At 35.1% G+C, this 15,937-nt stretch overlaps 1 protein-coding gene across 6 annotated transcripts in view; it reads left to right on the forward strand.

Annotated features, from left to right (window-relative positions):
• The window catches only part of GLMN (glomulin, FKBP associated protein), a 45,137-nt gene that overhangs the window by 23,267 nt on the left and 5,933 nt on the right, over positions 1–15,937 (forward strand). For all 6 annotated transcript variants that reach the window (XM_030868657.2, XM_060302808.2, XM_060302799.1 and 3 more), the window contains exons 14-16: positions 1,048–1,132; positions 3,982–4,088; positions 4,878–4,941. In XM_030868657.2, the coding sequence (XP_030724517.1) occupies positions 1,048–1,132; positions 3,982–4,088; positions 4,878–4,941 (256 nt within the window). The remainder of the gene's footprint in view (positions 1–1,047; positions 1,133–3,981; positions 4,089–4,877; positions 4,942–15,937) is intronic.

Below are 15,937 nucleotides of genomic sequence, written 5' to 3' on the forward strand. Positions count from 1 at the left end.
TGCTGTGGCCTCTCCCGCTGCGGAGCACAGGCTCCAGACGTGCAGGCTCAGTGGCCATGGCTCACGGGCCCAGCCGCTCCACGGCATGTGGGATCCTCCTGGACCGGGGCAGGAACCCGTGTGCCCTGCATTGGCAGGCAGACTCTCAACCACAGCGCCACCAGGGAAGCCCTGAAGTTATAACTTTTGACAGGCTATATACACTTTAACAGTGGAGCTTATTAATAGTACTGTTTGAGGAGGAAAAGATTCTAGCAACTCTGAGTTGAAGATCAGCAAACTTTTTTAAAGGGCCATAAGTAAGTATAGTCTTTGTGGGCCACACGGTCTCTGTTGCAGCTGCTCAACTTTGTAGTGGGGGTAAGTGTGTTCCAATAAAACAAAACAGGCAGTAGGCTGGATTTGGCCTGCAGACCTTAGTTTGTTGATACCTAGGTAATAAAAATGAGTTAAAACCAAATTGGGGCAATGTCAGAGTGCTAAGGAGTGTTCTTTGGGATTGGCCAATACTAGCACTCTTGATTTTATCTTTTTTTCATTTCTATTGATAGAGTCATAGCAGGTTTATGAAACCTCAGTTTGATGCTTATGTCTTCTGCCAGCTTCCTATTCTGATCTACCTGTATTCCTACCCCAAAATCTCCCCCTTCTTCTTAAGCTCATTACTGAGTTTCCTTTCTTTGCAATTAAGTTAGTCTAACCAGACTAGTCTAACAGGGAATAATTTGGGGAGTTTTTAGGCTATTACACTAGTGACCATCCTTGCCATGTTAAATCATTGCAACTATATGCATAAAAAGATTCAAATTTGGTTTAATAGCAATTTTGTGTCGGAAAGACCCAGTTAAAATAGAATTTGCCAGTTAGTGAGGGCAGAAATCATAATAGGTGACTTTGTAATTGGTTGATCACCTTGCTAATTGTATGCACTGGTTTTTGTATTCCTAGAAATAGCACATGCCCCATTTGAATTTGTAAAACTTTCATTATCATTTAATTATAATGCAGCCTAGATAATTTCAAATGTATTGTAATTTTGCTTTAAAGGTGCTTATTGAATACAAGTAATCACTCAGGTGTGGAGGCCTTTATTATTCAAAATATCAAAAATCAAATTGACATGTCATTAAAGGTAAGAGCATAACTAAGGTGTCATTTATCAATTTATTTTGTAGGATATATTTATTCATTTGTGGAATTTATTAATGTGGAATTTTGCTCTGTGGACGTTTTATATCTCTAGTATTAGGGTACAGGCATACCTCAGAGATAGTGTGGGTTTAGTTCCAGACCACCATGATAAAGCAAAAATCTCAGTAAAGCAAGTCACACAAATTTTTTGGTTTCCCCAGTGCATATCAAACTTAATTACACTATATTTTAGTCTGTTAAGTGCAATATTATATCTATAAAAAACAATGTCATACCTTAATTTTACAATACTTTATTTCTAAAAAATGCTAACCATCATCTGAGCTTTCAGTGACTTGTAATCTTTTTGCTGGTGGAGGGTCTTGCCTCAATGTTGATGGCAGCTGACTGATCAAGGCGGTGGTTGCTGAAGGTTGGGGTGTCTGAGGCAATTTCTTAACATGAGACAACAATGAAGATTGCCACACAGATTGACTCTTCCTTTCACGAATGATTTCTGTGTGACATGCAATGTTGTTTGACAGCATTTTACCTGCAGTAGAACTTCTTTGAAAATTGGAGTCAATCTTTTCAAACTCTGCCACCGCTGTATCAACTAAGTTTATGTAATATTCTAAATCCTTTGTTGTTATTTCAACAGTCTTCATAGCATCTTCACCAGGAGTCCATTCCGTGTCAAGAAACAATTTTCTTTGCCCACCCATGAGAAGCAACTCTTCATCCGTTCAGATTTTATCATTGAGATTGCAGCAATTCGGTCACATCTTCAGGCTCCACTTCTAATTCTAGTTCTCTTGCTATTTCCACCACATTTGTAGTTACTTCCTCCACTGAAGTCTTGAACTCTTCCTAGTCATCTTTGAGGGTTGGAATCAACTTCTTCCAAACTCCTGTGAAGGTTGATATTTTGACCTTTTCCCCATGAATCAGGAATGATTCCGGAAGGTTTTCAATTTGCTCTGTGCAGATCCATCAGAAGAATCACTGTCTATGGCAGCTATAGCTTTATGAAATGTATTTCTTAAAGAATAAGACTTTAAAGTTGAAATTGAAATTACTCCTTTTTCCATGGGCTGCAGAATGGATACTGTGTTGGCAGGCGTGGAGACAACATTAATCTCATTTTACATCTCCATTAGAGCTTTTGGGGGATGAGGTACATTGTCAGTGAGCAGTAATATTTTGAAAGTAGTCTTTTTTTCTGAGCAGTAGGTCTCAACAGTAGGGTTAAGATATTCAGTAAACCATGTTATAAACATATGCGCTGTCATCAAGGTTTTGTTGTTCCATTTATATAGCACAGGCAGAGTAGATTTGGCATGATTCTTACAGGCCCTAGAATTTTTGGAATGGTAAAGTTTAAGCATTGGCTTCAACTTCAAGCCACCAGCTGTATTACTCTGAGAGTCAGCCTGTCCTTTGAAGCTTTGAAGTCAGGAATTTTCTCCTCTAGCTGTGAAAGCCTAGATGGCATCTTGTTTCAGTGTATGACTGTTTTCATCTACATTGAAAGTCTTTTGGTTAGTATAGCTACCTTCATTAATTACCTTAGCTGGATTTTCTGGATAACTTACTGCAGCTTCTATGTCAGCACTTGCTGCTTCACCTTGCACTTTTATGTTCTGGAGATGGCTGCTTTCCTTAAATCTCAAGAACCAACCTCTGCTAGCTTCAAGCATTTCTTCTGCAGCTTTCTCACCTCTCTTAGCCTTCATAAAATTGAAGAGTTAGGACCTTGCTCTGGATTACGTTTTGGCTTAATAGACTGTTGTGGCTGGTTTGATCTTCTATCCAGACCACTAAAACTGTCTCCATATCAGCAATAAGGCTGTTTCACTTTCTTATCATTCATGTGTTCACTGGAGCAGCACTTTTAATTTCCTTCAAGAACTTTTCCTTTGCCTTCACAGCTTGGCTTAACTGTTTGGCACAAGAGGCCTATCTCGGCCTTCGACATGCTTCCTCTCTAAGCTTAATCATTTCTAGCTTTTGATAAATGAGACATATATGACTCTTCCTTTCACTTGAATACTTTGTAGGGTTATTAATTGGCCTAATTTCAATATTGTTGTGTCTCAGGGAATAGGGAGGCCCGAGGAGAAGGAGAGAGATGGGGGAATGGCCAGTCATTGGAGCAGTTGGAACACACACACAGCATGTTTTGATTAAGTTCATCGTCTTATATGAGCGTGGTTCATGGTGCCCCAAAGGAGTTAACGATTGTAACATCAGAGATCACTGATCACAGATCACCATGACAAATATATATTAATGAAAGTTTGAAAATTTTGAGAATATCAAAATGTGACACAGATGTGAAGTGAGTAAATGCTGTTGGAAAAATGGTGCTGATAGAGTTGTTTGACACAGAGTTGCCATAAACCTTCAATATGTAAAAAATGCAGTAAAGGGAAGTGCAGTAAAATGAGGTATGCCGGTATATTTTTTTCTCCATTTCTACTCTTTTTTAAAAACCTGGATTTTGAAATTTGTTAACTATAGATTTAAATTGTATTAATTTTTAAAACTGATAATATGACTTTTTTGTTTTGCTGTATACTTGTGAAATGTTAATGGAAACTGAAGTCTATTTGTGAATACTCAGTAATTCCATATAGAGAACAGAGAAAGAGCACACCAGTGCTTTCAAACTAGCAGAGTTTGTTCTAGGTGTCCAGAAATAGTGAATGAAAGAATGGAAATTAAAGTTAAAAATATATATTTTAAATGTGTAATAGCTTATTTTTGTAGTATCAAGGTATTAGAAAAACACATATATCTAACAACCTATTATTTAAAGCCTTTCTCAATTTTTCTTTTGTTTCTCAGAGAACATATAACAAATGGTTTACAGGACCGCAGCTGATTTCCCTTCTAGATTTGGTACTTTTTCTCCCAGAGGGTGCTGAAACAGATCTACTGCAAAACTCAGATAGGTGAGGTGACCATTACTAAGGTTCACGTAGTAAATTCAGAATAAAATGTGAAACCCCTGCTTTGGGAACCTAAACGAAAATAAAACGTATTTTTCTGTGATTTTATAATCAGTGGTTAGTTCATCAAATTACATAAAGATTTTCATATATTTAAGTAATTAGATATTATATAAAAACAAAATTAAAAATTCTCCTTTCCAGAACTATGACTAACAGTATGATTTTGTACCTTTGATGTACCTAGCTCATAGAGATTTGGGACTATAGCACTGGTGACTAAACACTAAGAATTTCGTGTATATAACTTATAGAAGGCTTATACATTTGGATTTTATTTCGAGGACATACATCAATTTTTTTCATATACAACATGTAATTTTACTTTCAGTATACTCGAATGAACGTTGAGAAACGGTTGTAAGCATTTTTCAAAGGAATCTTAAAATTAAGGAAACAAAAGACGGTACTCTCGAACATTAAAGATAACAAGTCTCCCTTGGGGGAAAAACGAATAGTAATTTTCACAATTATATTTTGTGAACTTGGAGAACAAAAGTAATACGTTATGTTAAGGGGGTGAGATGTGTGATAAGATATTTTAGCAGTCCATCGCCTCAACCACTTGGCCACCTCGTCATTTGCTGATAAGGTATTTTAAAGGGAGAAGCTTCTAATGGCAAACATAATTGTGGAAATATACCCAAGGTTTTAACTTACCTTTATTCATTGAAATTGTTGATTATATGAAACTGTACTGTATGTAACAAATTATATATTTTTAATTAACAGGATAATGGCTTCATTAAACTTACTGAGGTATTTGGTTATCAAAGATAATGAAAATGACAATCAAGTAAGTGAATTTTTTGAAAAAAGCTATTATTCAAATGCATAAGGAGCGTTTTGTATTTTCTTATCAATACCTACTTAAGCCATAATTAATATTTTACCCAGCTGTAAAGCTCCGACAAGTGCCAACAGTTCTTTCAACTTGAAGTTAATTCCCAGGAGCGCTTACCACCCCACATCCAGCTTTCCCTTTTCTTTTCCTGTTGTACCTCTGCTCTCTTGCTATAAACATTGCTTAACCTTGTTAGGTAGATAAGTTGCAGCTCCTAACTTAACTAACCTTTTAAAACTCAACATATATTTGCATATCTTGTTCATTAACCGCCATCTATTGCTCATGATTTAAGTCTGAGCTATATAAAATAAAATCATCTGATCATTTGATATCCCCTCATCAGAAATGACAAATTGAAGCATTTTCAGCACTAAATCCATTAACAGCACCTTTTGAATAATGTGTAGGCAGTTGAAATTTTTTAAAATAGTGCACCATTAGAGGTATTCAATAAATAGAAAACTATTTGAGGGAGATTTATCATACAGTAAAATTACATTTGCTTTTTATCTTCTCTTTCTACCTACTCTATTCTTTTTTTTTTGGCTGCATTTGGTCTTCGTTGCTGCGCTTGGGCTTTCTCTAATTGCAGAGAGTGGGCAGGCGGGCTTCTCTTGTTGTGGAGCACAGGCTGTAGGTGCTCGGGCTTCAGTAGTTGTGGCTCTCGGGCTCTAGAGTGCAGGCTCAGTAGTTGTGGCGCATGGGCTTAGTTGCTCCGCGGCATGTGGGATCTTCCTGGACCAGGGTTCAAACCCGTGTCCCCTGCATTGGCAGGCCAATTCCTAACCACTGTGCCACCAGGGAAGTCTCTACCTACTTTATTCTAATAGTTGCTTTTTGTGTATGTGTCATCTTATTAACTGTAACTACCTGGATTACATGCGTGGTTAAACTTTTTAGGAAGTAATAAATGAAATGCAAGTAATTGATTTTTATATAAGAATGCCAGAGGGTTTTTTTTTCTTTTTTAATTTAAGTAAATCATAATTTGGGATCAAAAGTTTGGAAAAAGTAGTAGTTTCCTTCCCTCAAACATAAAGCCAAGTTGAAAGAATTTTACAGCGATCACTGATGTACCCACCACCAAGATTCTACCGTTAACATTTTACTCTGCTTTTATCACTTATCCATCTCTCCACCCTCTATCCATCCATTAGTCTCTTATTTTTTGATGCATTTCAAGGTAAACTGCAAACATCAGCATACTTTACCGTAAATATTTCAGCATGTATTTCATTAAGAAGAGTTAAATATTTGTCTATAGTTTTTCTTTGAGTTAAGTTTACATAAAATGAAATGCCCAAATTTTAATTGTACATTCACTGAGGTTTAATAAATGCTTAGATCTGTTATCCAAATCCTTACCAAATATAGAACATTATTATCATCACAAAAAGTTCCCTTTTATCCTCTCAGTTAATTCTGACGTCATCATTCCACACCCATCCCTAGCCCCTGCCAGTGGCAGCTCTATTCTGGCCAGGTGCTATCATTTATTCTCCCCCCCGCCACCCAGCGGTACTCAGGCCTCTCACTGTTGTGGCCTCCCCCGTTGCGGAGCATAGGCTCCAAACATGCAGGCTCAGCGGCCATGGCTCACGGGCCCAGCCTCTCTGCGGCATATGGGATCTTCCCGGACTGGGGCACGAACCCATGTCCCCTGCATCGGCAGGCGGACTCTCAACCACTGCGCCACCAGGGAAGCCCTATCATTTATTCTTCACTATGCTATAAGTGCTCTTTAGTTTTTATTTTTCATAGACATTGTTAGCACAGGAAGGATCTTTAACTTGCACAAGGGCATATACCTAGTAAGTGGCAGAAATAGCTATGACCCCAGGCAGTGACCAGAACCTTTGAATCACAAACTAAATCCTGACTCCTTTTTTGTGATAAAAAGAGAAAGATAACAAGTAAATTCAGTGGCAGTGGAAGCCCTGAGGCTTCAGGAAGATGCCCTTAGAGTATGGTATGAGTTTTTACTTTCATCAGGATGAGGCCATACCTAGAAATGATCTGATTTGCCTGACAGGACGAAAAAGAATCTTTTTGAATCTTTTTGATTAAGAGTGAGCACAGTGTACTACAGGGGCAGCAAACGGGCCTCTGCCTAGAGAGGGAAGGCAAAGCAGTTTTAGCATTGTGCAATGTCTACTATGATATCCACAGATAATGCCTCACATTTATTTGGCTTGAACATTGTACAGTGAAGAAAAGGATACAACCAGCTTATAAGATTGCTTTCTTATTTAATGGTTTTTAAAATTTTTTCTTAGGGATCAAATATTCCATAGTATTGCCATGCAAGTTACTGTAAGAATTATCATACCAAGGAAATTGGCCAAAAAATCAGTCCAAGATGGCAACCTAACATCTTTGAGGCAGCTTATTCATCATGGAAGCATTTCTTCCAAGTGCAGTCACAGTAGGTCATGTACATAAATGAGAGGCAAATCTGTCTGCTGTGGTTAATCAAAAAATAAGAGCCTTCTGAGTTTTAGAAATTGTGAGTAAAGGAGAAACAAAATGATACTCTAGTGATGCTGAATTGTGGGTAGTTTTATTCAAAAGGATTCCTACCAGTACCTATTTTTGAGCAGTTAAGTGTGCTGAGGTGGTAACTAGTCAGATGAAAAGCTGAAAAGCAATCAGAAAGGTGTATAGAAAAATTAAATAAGAACAGGATCATTAAAATACAAAAAATGATTCATAATTGAATAATAATCCACTTCTTTCCCTGCTATATTGGGTTACTGTCAACTGACTTATTCTTTTCATAAATCATTCCCCTCCTTACCTTACTATTTCATGTCTCTTTGCATAAGTTGAAGGCACTTTCTCCCACACTTCAGTTTGACAGAACTTCTTGGACCTTGAACCTCCATCTATCTGTACTGATAAAACCAACTTAATTTTTAGACCTAGTGTTCCCTACTATTTGGTAGGTATCTTTAAGTAAGTGTTAATTGTTTAATTATAGTAATTTTTTCTGATACATAGGCCATAATAATTTATCCCTCACCGTCTGTCCCATCTGCTCATATCCTTTCCTGTCCACCTGCTTACCTATTCTTTTCCTAAATAATTTGTGATTGTAATATGTAGAATGGGAGCAGGGTCAAGGGAAGCAATGTAAGATTGTAAAGGCCAGAAGTATGTATCAGGAATTTAAAAAAATTGAATTATGTAATGTATGCATATATGCTTTTCATTTAGGAAAACACAACAAATATCTGGCATACAAACACATACTTATAGTTCTATATAATCCACATTTTACGTTCTCATTTAAATTGTTTCTTTCTTCAAGATTAAAACATATCCCTTGTGTGTTATTTGCAGATCCAAATGACTTAAGGTTATGCACATTCCTTAATATTACAAGTGATAGAAGTTCTACAATATTACTTCATAAATAAGAAGTGATACACAAATTAGAAAAGGGAAAACTGGGTCTTATTCATTTCCTTCTTTTTATTTCTTCATTATTATGGTTGACTGTGTCCTTTGCAAGGTCCCTGTCTGTTCTGGCAATAAATTTCACTGTGGTATAAAACTGCGTTTTCTCTTTTGTGAGACAGGCTGCAGTGAAATTTGAAATGTATAGTTAAGCTCTAGAACTGAAAAGATCTCAGAACTACTCCACCAGTGAGTTACTTGGGTATAAAATTTTAAAGTAAGCATTTGTGAACATTTCAAATTTTTATCCTTAGTACTATTTTTTAACATCTTGTTACTTTCTAGACACTGAAGATAAAAGAAATGTTAAGATGATTTTCTGGGCTTCCCTGGTGGCGCAGTGGTTGAGAGTCCACCTGCCGATGCAGGGGACGCGGTTTCGTGCCCGGGTCCGGGAGGATCCCACATGCCGTGGAGCTGCTGGGCCCGTGAGCCATGGCCGCTGAGCCTGTGTGTCCGGAGCCTGTGCTCTGCAATGAGAGGCCCGCGTACCACACACACACAAAAAAAAGATGATTTTCTTCGTAGTGTTTGTTTTTTTTTTAAAGATCTAGTAATCTTAATGTAGGAGAGAGAAAATATTCTTATTTCCATAGCTTCTTCACTCCTACATGCTTCTAAAAATATTACTGTTGTTCATCACATGAAAAATTTGTGGAATTATGCTGAACAGAATGTGCACAAATTTTCTTTAGCCTAATTTTGGCACATTTTATTACCTTATTATAAGTTTTAGATTATGGGCTGTGTATTAAATTATTGCCATTAAGAACAACTAAAGTCTTAATAAAGACCTCCTAGTGTTACACTGTCCAATAGACAGTAGCCACATGTGACTATTTAAATTTTATTTTTTTAAAATGTTTAATTAAAAATTCAGTGCCTCCTTAGCATTGGACAGGGCCATTCTAGATTATTGTTTCTCAGCATATGGTCCTAATCAAAATCAGCTGGGTATCTTATATAATTCGATTTGTAAAAAGTCTTGATACATACTTGTTTAGATTGATTTTTAAAATGCATGAAGACATAATATGTTAATTAAAAAGGAAGTATAAATACAGCACAGATTGAAAAACAGGAAGAAAATTACATGAAAACATACCAGTAAATTTGGAAACTTCAATAAAATAGAATTTGTTAGAAAATATAATCTAACAAAACTGCCACAATCTACTAAGAGAAATCACAAGGTCAGATAATTTTTACCATAATTTCAAGAAACACATACTCAAGTCTTATATAAAATGTTCAAAAGACTAGAAAAAGAATAGTTGTGCTTAATGTTATGCATCTGTTTAGTAAGATATAACCTTAATACCAAAACAGGCTAGGATAGTATGCTGAAGTAAAGTGACAGGCTCATCTCACTTATGAATATAGATACTAATATTACCAAACCAGATCTAGCAAAAAAAAATTTTTTTTAAGTCATTGGACTAAGTTGGTTTTATTCCAGTAATGTGAGGTAATGTAATTCATAGGTTAAAGTAGAGGAAATACATAGTTACAGGAAAAAAAAAAGCATTTGATACATTCAATACATAATCGTGATAAAAATTCTTAGTCAACCAGAAAATAGTTTTATTTTAATTGCAACAAAAATATGAGATACTTAGGAAAACATGTAAAAATATGTATAAAACTTTTTGAGGAAAATTATAATACTTTATAGAGAGATATAAAAAAATATATAAGTAGAGATTTGAATACGTATGTGGATGGAAAGATTTGGTGTCTTAAAGTTGTCAGTTCTCAAATTAATCTAAAAATTCAGTATAATTCAAAACACCCATTAGTTTTTTAAAATGGAATTTGATGATTGATTATAAGTTTCATATGGAACAGTTAAGGGCCGAGCACCTTTGAGGAGCAAGGTGTGTGGACAGGAACTTGCCTTGCCAGATATCATAATTTATTATAAAGCCACAGTAGTTTAGAGTAGTATTGCCATGGGACTGGATAGATTGACTAGTAGAAAACAGTAGAGAATCTAAAAATAGATATCTGTGGAAAATATATATAATAGATATATATGATGCTGCTGCTAATGGTAGCTTACATTTATTAAGAACCATTTGCCAAGTTGTGCTTTAAGCACGTATTAACTCATTTAATCCTCCTGCAAGGTATTACTTTTTAGTATGAGGAAGGTATGAGGAAATTGAGGCATAGTGAGGGTAAGTAGAACTTGCTCAAAGTCACGTAGCTAGTGAAGGAGCCAGTTTTTGCACTTGGGCAATCTCCAAGAGCTAACATTCTTAATTACACCATTGCACTGAACTTCCTGTCTGAAATGGAGATGCCATTACAAATTGGAAGGAAAGAATAGGACTCTTCAATAGATGATGCTGGGTAATTTGTCATATGTATGGGGAAGGGGGGGGTTAGATGCCTATTTCACATATACAAAACAAAATTCCAAACAGATTAAAGACTTAACATTGAAAATGGACTTAGAAATTTTTAGAACACATTTTAAGAGAAGATCTGTGTGACCTAAGGGTTTCTTAAGTAAAAAAGCACTAACCACAAAAAAGTAGATTGATAATAACATTGAAACTAAAACCTATTCAAGAAAAGAAAATGTGTACAAATTGAAAAAGCCACAAAAAGAGAAAAAAAATGTCTTCCTTTCTCCATCCAATAGTTAGTATCAAAAAAATAACTACAAAGCAAGAAGAAAAAGACCACAAATCAGCAAAATAGGTAAAGGATACACACATTGTAAGGCAGCTCACAGAAGAGGAAACCCAAATGGCCAATAACCACAAGACAAGATTCCCAGTATCACTAGTGTTTATGGAAGTGTAACTTAAAACTGCAGTAAGATACCACTGCACACCCATCAAAATGGCGAATGTTAAAAAAGGTGGGTAGCATAGGTTAGGATCCAGCACAGTGATGAAACAAAGCTGATAATCCTTTTTGGGCAATTTGGCATTATCCAGTGGAGTTGAAGAATAAATACTCTTAACTCAGCAACTTCTCTCCTAAGCTATATAATTAGAGCAGTGTTCTTCAAATTGCTGGTCATAACCAAGCATATTAGAGTCATTAAATCAATTTAGTGGTTCAGACTGGCAATTTTTACAAAATGAAATAGAATATAATTGAAACATCAGGTTGCTTGCACAGATTCTTAGTAAGAGTTATGGTTATTGCAGCAAATTTTGTGGTCAATTGCCATGAACGGTGTTTGAAAGTGGAGGGGATATGACAGATTGGCTAGGAATAAGATGCATGTTGCTTACCAATATCTCTTATGATGTATTTAGTGGTCAGTTAGCAGAAAGGCTATGCTACTGTACAGTTTAACTTTATAGTAACAGTATGTAGTTAATTGGGAAATAAATTGTACCTGCTGTCAGTAAAATTGTGAAGTTTTACAAGCAAATTATTTTAATCTGTATTTTCAGAATGAACTTTTATTGAGGGAGATATATTTTTTTCAAATTCATGACAGTAACAAAAATAAGTGAAAAATACAGAAACATGTTCAACATTCAACTGTATCTGAAACTAAAGAGTGACAAAATTCAAAAAAGTATTGACTCTATAATTAGTAAACTTAGCCTTAATTTGAGCCACATTCTAAAAAGAAAGAAAATGAATGTAAGACTTTAAAGCTAAGACTATTTAAGATAGTTTCATCAAAAGTAAATACCCAATGAAAATGATAGTCTAATTTTTCTTGCAAATGAAAGCATAAAACCTTCAAAATTAGAGACAGCTAGAAACAACATGTTGAACTTGTGAATGAGGCCCCCTAATGTTTTGAAAGATGAAAAGTTACCAACATTCTTTTAGTCTCTGTAGAGGTAGAAAAGAAACCTTATTATCAGCGTATATAATTGCGTGTTATTTGGCAAATGAGAAAATGGCTCATTTGGACCTGGAAAGATTATTTTCCCAGCATATACAGTGTTTGTGTCTATTTATTTATTTAGAAGTATGTTTTAATGGTAATGTGATGTTTTATCAAATCTGTATTGCAAAACATGTATGCAAAGGTTATGATGCTTCTTGATGAGACTTATTATAAATTGTGCAACACTTAAATTGATAGCTGGTATTTGCAAAACAATATGATGTTGTATTGTTTCAGCTCAACCTTACACACACCTAAAGATTACCTACATTTACTGAATTGGAAACACACTGTGGGTCATTAAAACTTAAAGCAGAAAATTTTTTACAGGAATGACAAGTAACAGAACTATGGGCAATTATCTTTTTAAATTGTCAGAAGCACTACCAAAGTTGTTTGAAGTCAGTGTATTTTTTTTTGGAAAGCTTTGGTATCCAAGGAAATCCCTCTGGATATTATAAATATCTTGTAAAAGTGGTGAAAATTGTTAATTTTAAAGGTTCACTGATTAACCAAACTCTTGAAACTTTTTTCAGTGATTAGAGCTAAGCATGACCATTGTATCATATCAAAATTCATTTATTGTTCCTATGGAAAGTTCTAAGTAGGGCATAAGAACTCAGGAATAATATTCATGTTTTTCTAGTTGGAAAGCAATCTTATGTGGCAGATATTTTCAAAGATAATATTGAGTGGCAAAATTGACATGTGTCTGATTTTCTGGCATGCCTAAGAAATGAAATCTGAAACCGCAGGAAGACATGATTATATATTTCAGTATGTTAAACTTATCTGTCGGTTGTAGAAGACATTACTGTTATAGAAGGAAGGCTTAAATGTAATTGCTTTAACTAATATATGTTTCTGACATTACTGAATAGAATTTATTAATGAATTCAGTCTGAATATAAAATTAGATTTATTGTTACATCTCATTTCTCTGTTGTAAACTTTTAATCATTACTTTCTAAAGGAGAAATTTAAAACATTCAAGAAAAATGTTTGATAAAAGATACATTTCCTTTTAAAAATCCTGAATCAGTAGTTAGGTTAAACCTGTTGGCTGAAGAAAATTAATTAGTGAAGCTTAGTTATTCATTTACACCAAAGAATGAATATAAGACATTAAATTTATCATTTTGGGAATAAGATTTCAAATAATTTCTATTACTAAGTAGGAGTGAAAGAAAATTTTTTCAACTTAGACCAACTTTTTTTTAAAGGGAACTTTTTCCTGTATTCTGGATATAAGTCCTTTATTAGGTTTGGTTTTTGTAAATATTTTCTTCCAGTCTGTGGCTTGTATTTTCATTATCTTAATAGAATTTTTCAAAGAGCAGAAATTTTAAATTCTGAAGTCCAGCGTATCAGTTTTGTTCTTTTAAATGATTTATGCTTTTTTGGGTTCTAAGAAATCTTTGCTTAACCTAAGGTCACAAATTTTCTAATAGAAGTTTTATAGTTTTAGATTTTATATTTATGTTTATGATCCACTTCAAGTAAATTTTTTATATGGTGAAGAAGTATGGGTTAAGGTTTTGTTTCAACTCCAGCTCTATTTGTTGAAAAGGCTATACTTAACTTGAATTGTCTTGGCACCTTTGTCAAAAATCAGTTGATCATATAAGTGTGGGTATATACTTTTGTATTCTGTTCTGTTCCATTGACCTATGTCTCTTCTTTCACTAGTACCACACTATCTTAATTACTGTAGCTTTATAGTAAGTCTTACACTCAAGTAGTGTGAGTCTACCAACTTCTTTCTTTAAAAAAATTTTTGGCTGTTCTAGATCCTTTGCTTCTCCATATGAATTTTAGAATAATTTTGTCAGTTTCTACCTGTAGAGGAAAAACATTCCGGTGTTTCTGCTCTACTCTTAGTACTTCACTTCATTTTTTACACTTCTGGTCACCAAATGTGTAGTGATTTTCCCATAGCGAGCAATTTTTTTTGACACCAAGTAGATGTCCTACAATTCAGTCCCCTTCTGACACTCTACCTGGAGATAGCATCAGATTACACAGGCTAAGGGCTCGGTCCCACAACATTATCCCCCTTCCGTTACCAATCATAAGTCCAGGTATTGATCTGTGCTGCTGACAGACTGGCTGTCAGTCAGAGGTTCCCACGACCCCTTCCTCAGGTTCGATTAATTTGCTAAAGCTGTTCACAGAACTTCAAGAAAACATTTTACTTACTAGGTTACCAGTTTATTATAGAAGGATGTAATTCAGGAATAGCCAGATGGAAGAGATGCATAAGGCAAGGTATGAGGGAAGGAGCGCTGAGTTTTCATGCCCTCTCCTAAACTACTGTCCCAGCACCTCTACGTGTTCACCAACCCAGAAGCTCTCTGAACCCCATCCTTCTGAGTTTTTATGGAGGCTTCATTACATAGGCATGATTCATTAATTCACTGGCCATTGGTGATTGAGCTCAGTCTCCAGCCCCTCTCTCCTACCAGGAGTTTGTGGTGAGAGGAGCTGAAAGTTGGAACCCTTTAATCACATGGTTGATTCCTCTGGCAACCAGCCCCCATTCTTATTAGGGGCTTTCCAAAAGTCATATTCATGGCTGAAAGGGCTTGTTATAAATAACAAAAGACAGTTTTACTGTTCTTAGGAAATTCAAGAGTTTTAGGAGCTCTTTGCCAGGAACAGGATGGAGACCAAATACAGTATATATTTATTATAAATCACAATATCACTGTACTATAAAGAGTTACACAGTAGTGATTCCATTTATATGACATTCTGGAAAAGGCAAAAATTATATAAACAAAAATCAGACCAGTGATTCTCTGGGGGTGGGGGAAGAAAACTGACTACAAAGGGGCACAAGGGAACTTCTGGGGTCATGAAACTATAGTGGTGGTGGTTATACAACTATATATCTTTGTCAAAACTCAGAACTGTACAGCTAAAAAATGTTTATTTTACTGTATGTAAATGATACCTTAATACACCAGACATTAAAAAATAATATATAAAAAGGAAAGGACCAGGCTATATTTGATGTTATAAATAGAAAGGACATTCTGTGAAACTTTTGTTTCAACTATATAAATAAATGTGAGTTGTGATGTAAATTATATTTCTTACTGTGGGCCATGGTAAAAATATTTTGAAAAACGCTACCCTAGAAAAACTTTTATTCCATGTGAATAGGAAAACATATGCAGCAATTTCAGGGAGCATTGTTTGAAGTACTAAAAAAACTAGTAACAGGATAAAAGGTATAGTATAATGGGATGCCTATATACTAATTAAAATGAAAGGATTAGAGCTATAACATAAATAACCCTCAAAAACAGGATTGAACAAAAGGGAGCTAACGCAGGATATGTACACTGTGATATCATTTGTATAAGTTTTAAACATGAAAAACTGATATATTGTATAAATTAAGAATACTAAAACCTCAAGTTTTAGAAAATGTTACATAGCTTAGTTAATGGCTTTCTCTTGGATAAAGAGGGCTTCAACCATATCTGATGTATTTTGTAAAGTAAATATGGTAGGATGTTTACATTTGACAAAGCTAGGTGTGAGTAAAAAGGTGTTTTCTCTATATTCTTTATGTCTGAATGTGTTTTAATCTGTAGAGGGTCATCA

Source organism: Globicephala melas, chromosome 1, assembly GCF_963455315.2.
Source record: "Globicephala melas chromosome 1, mGloMel1.2, whole genome shotgun sequence".
Lineage (NCBI taxonomy): Eukaryota > Metazoa > Chordata > Mammalia > Artiodactyla > Delphinidae > Globicephala > Globicephala melas.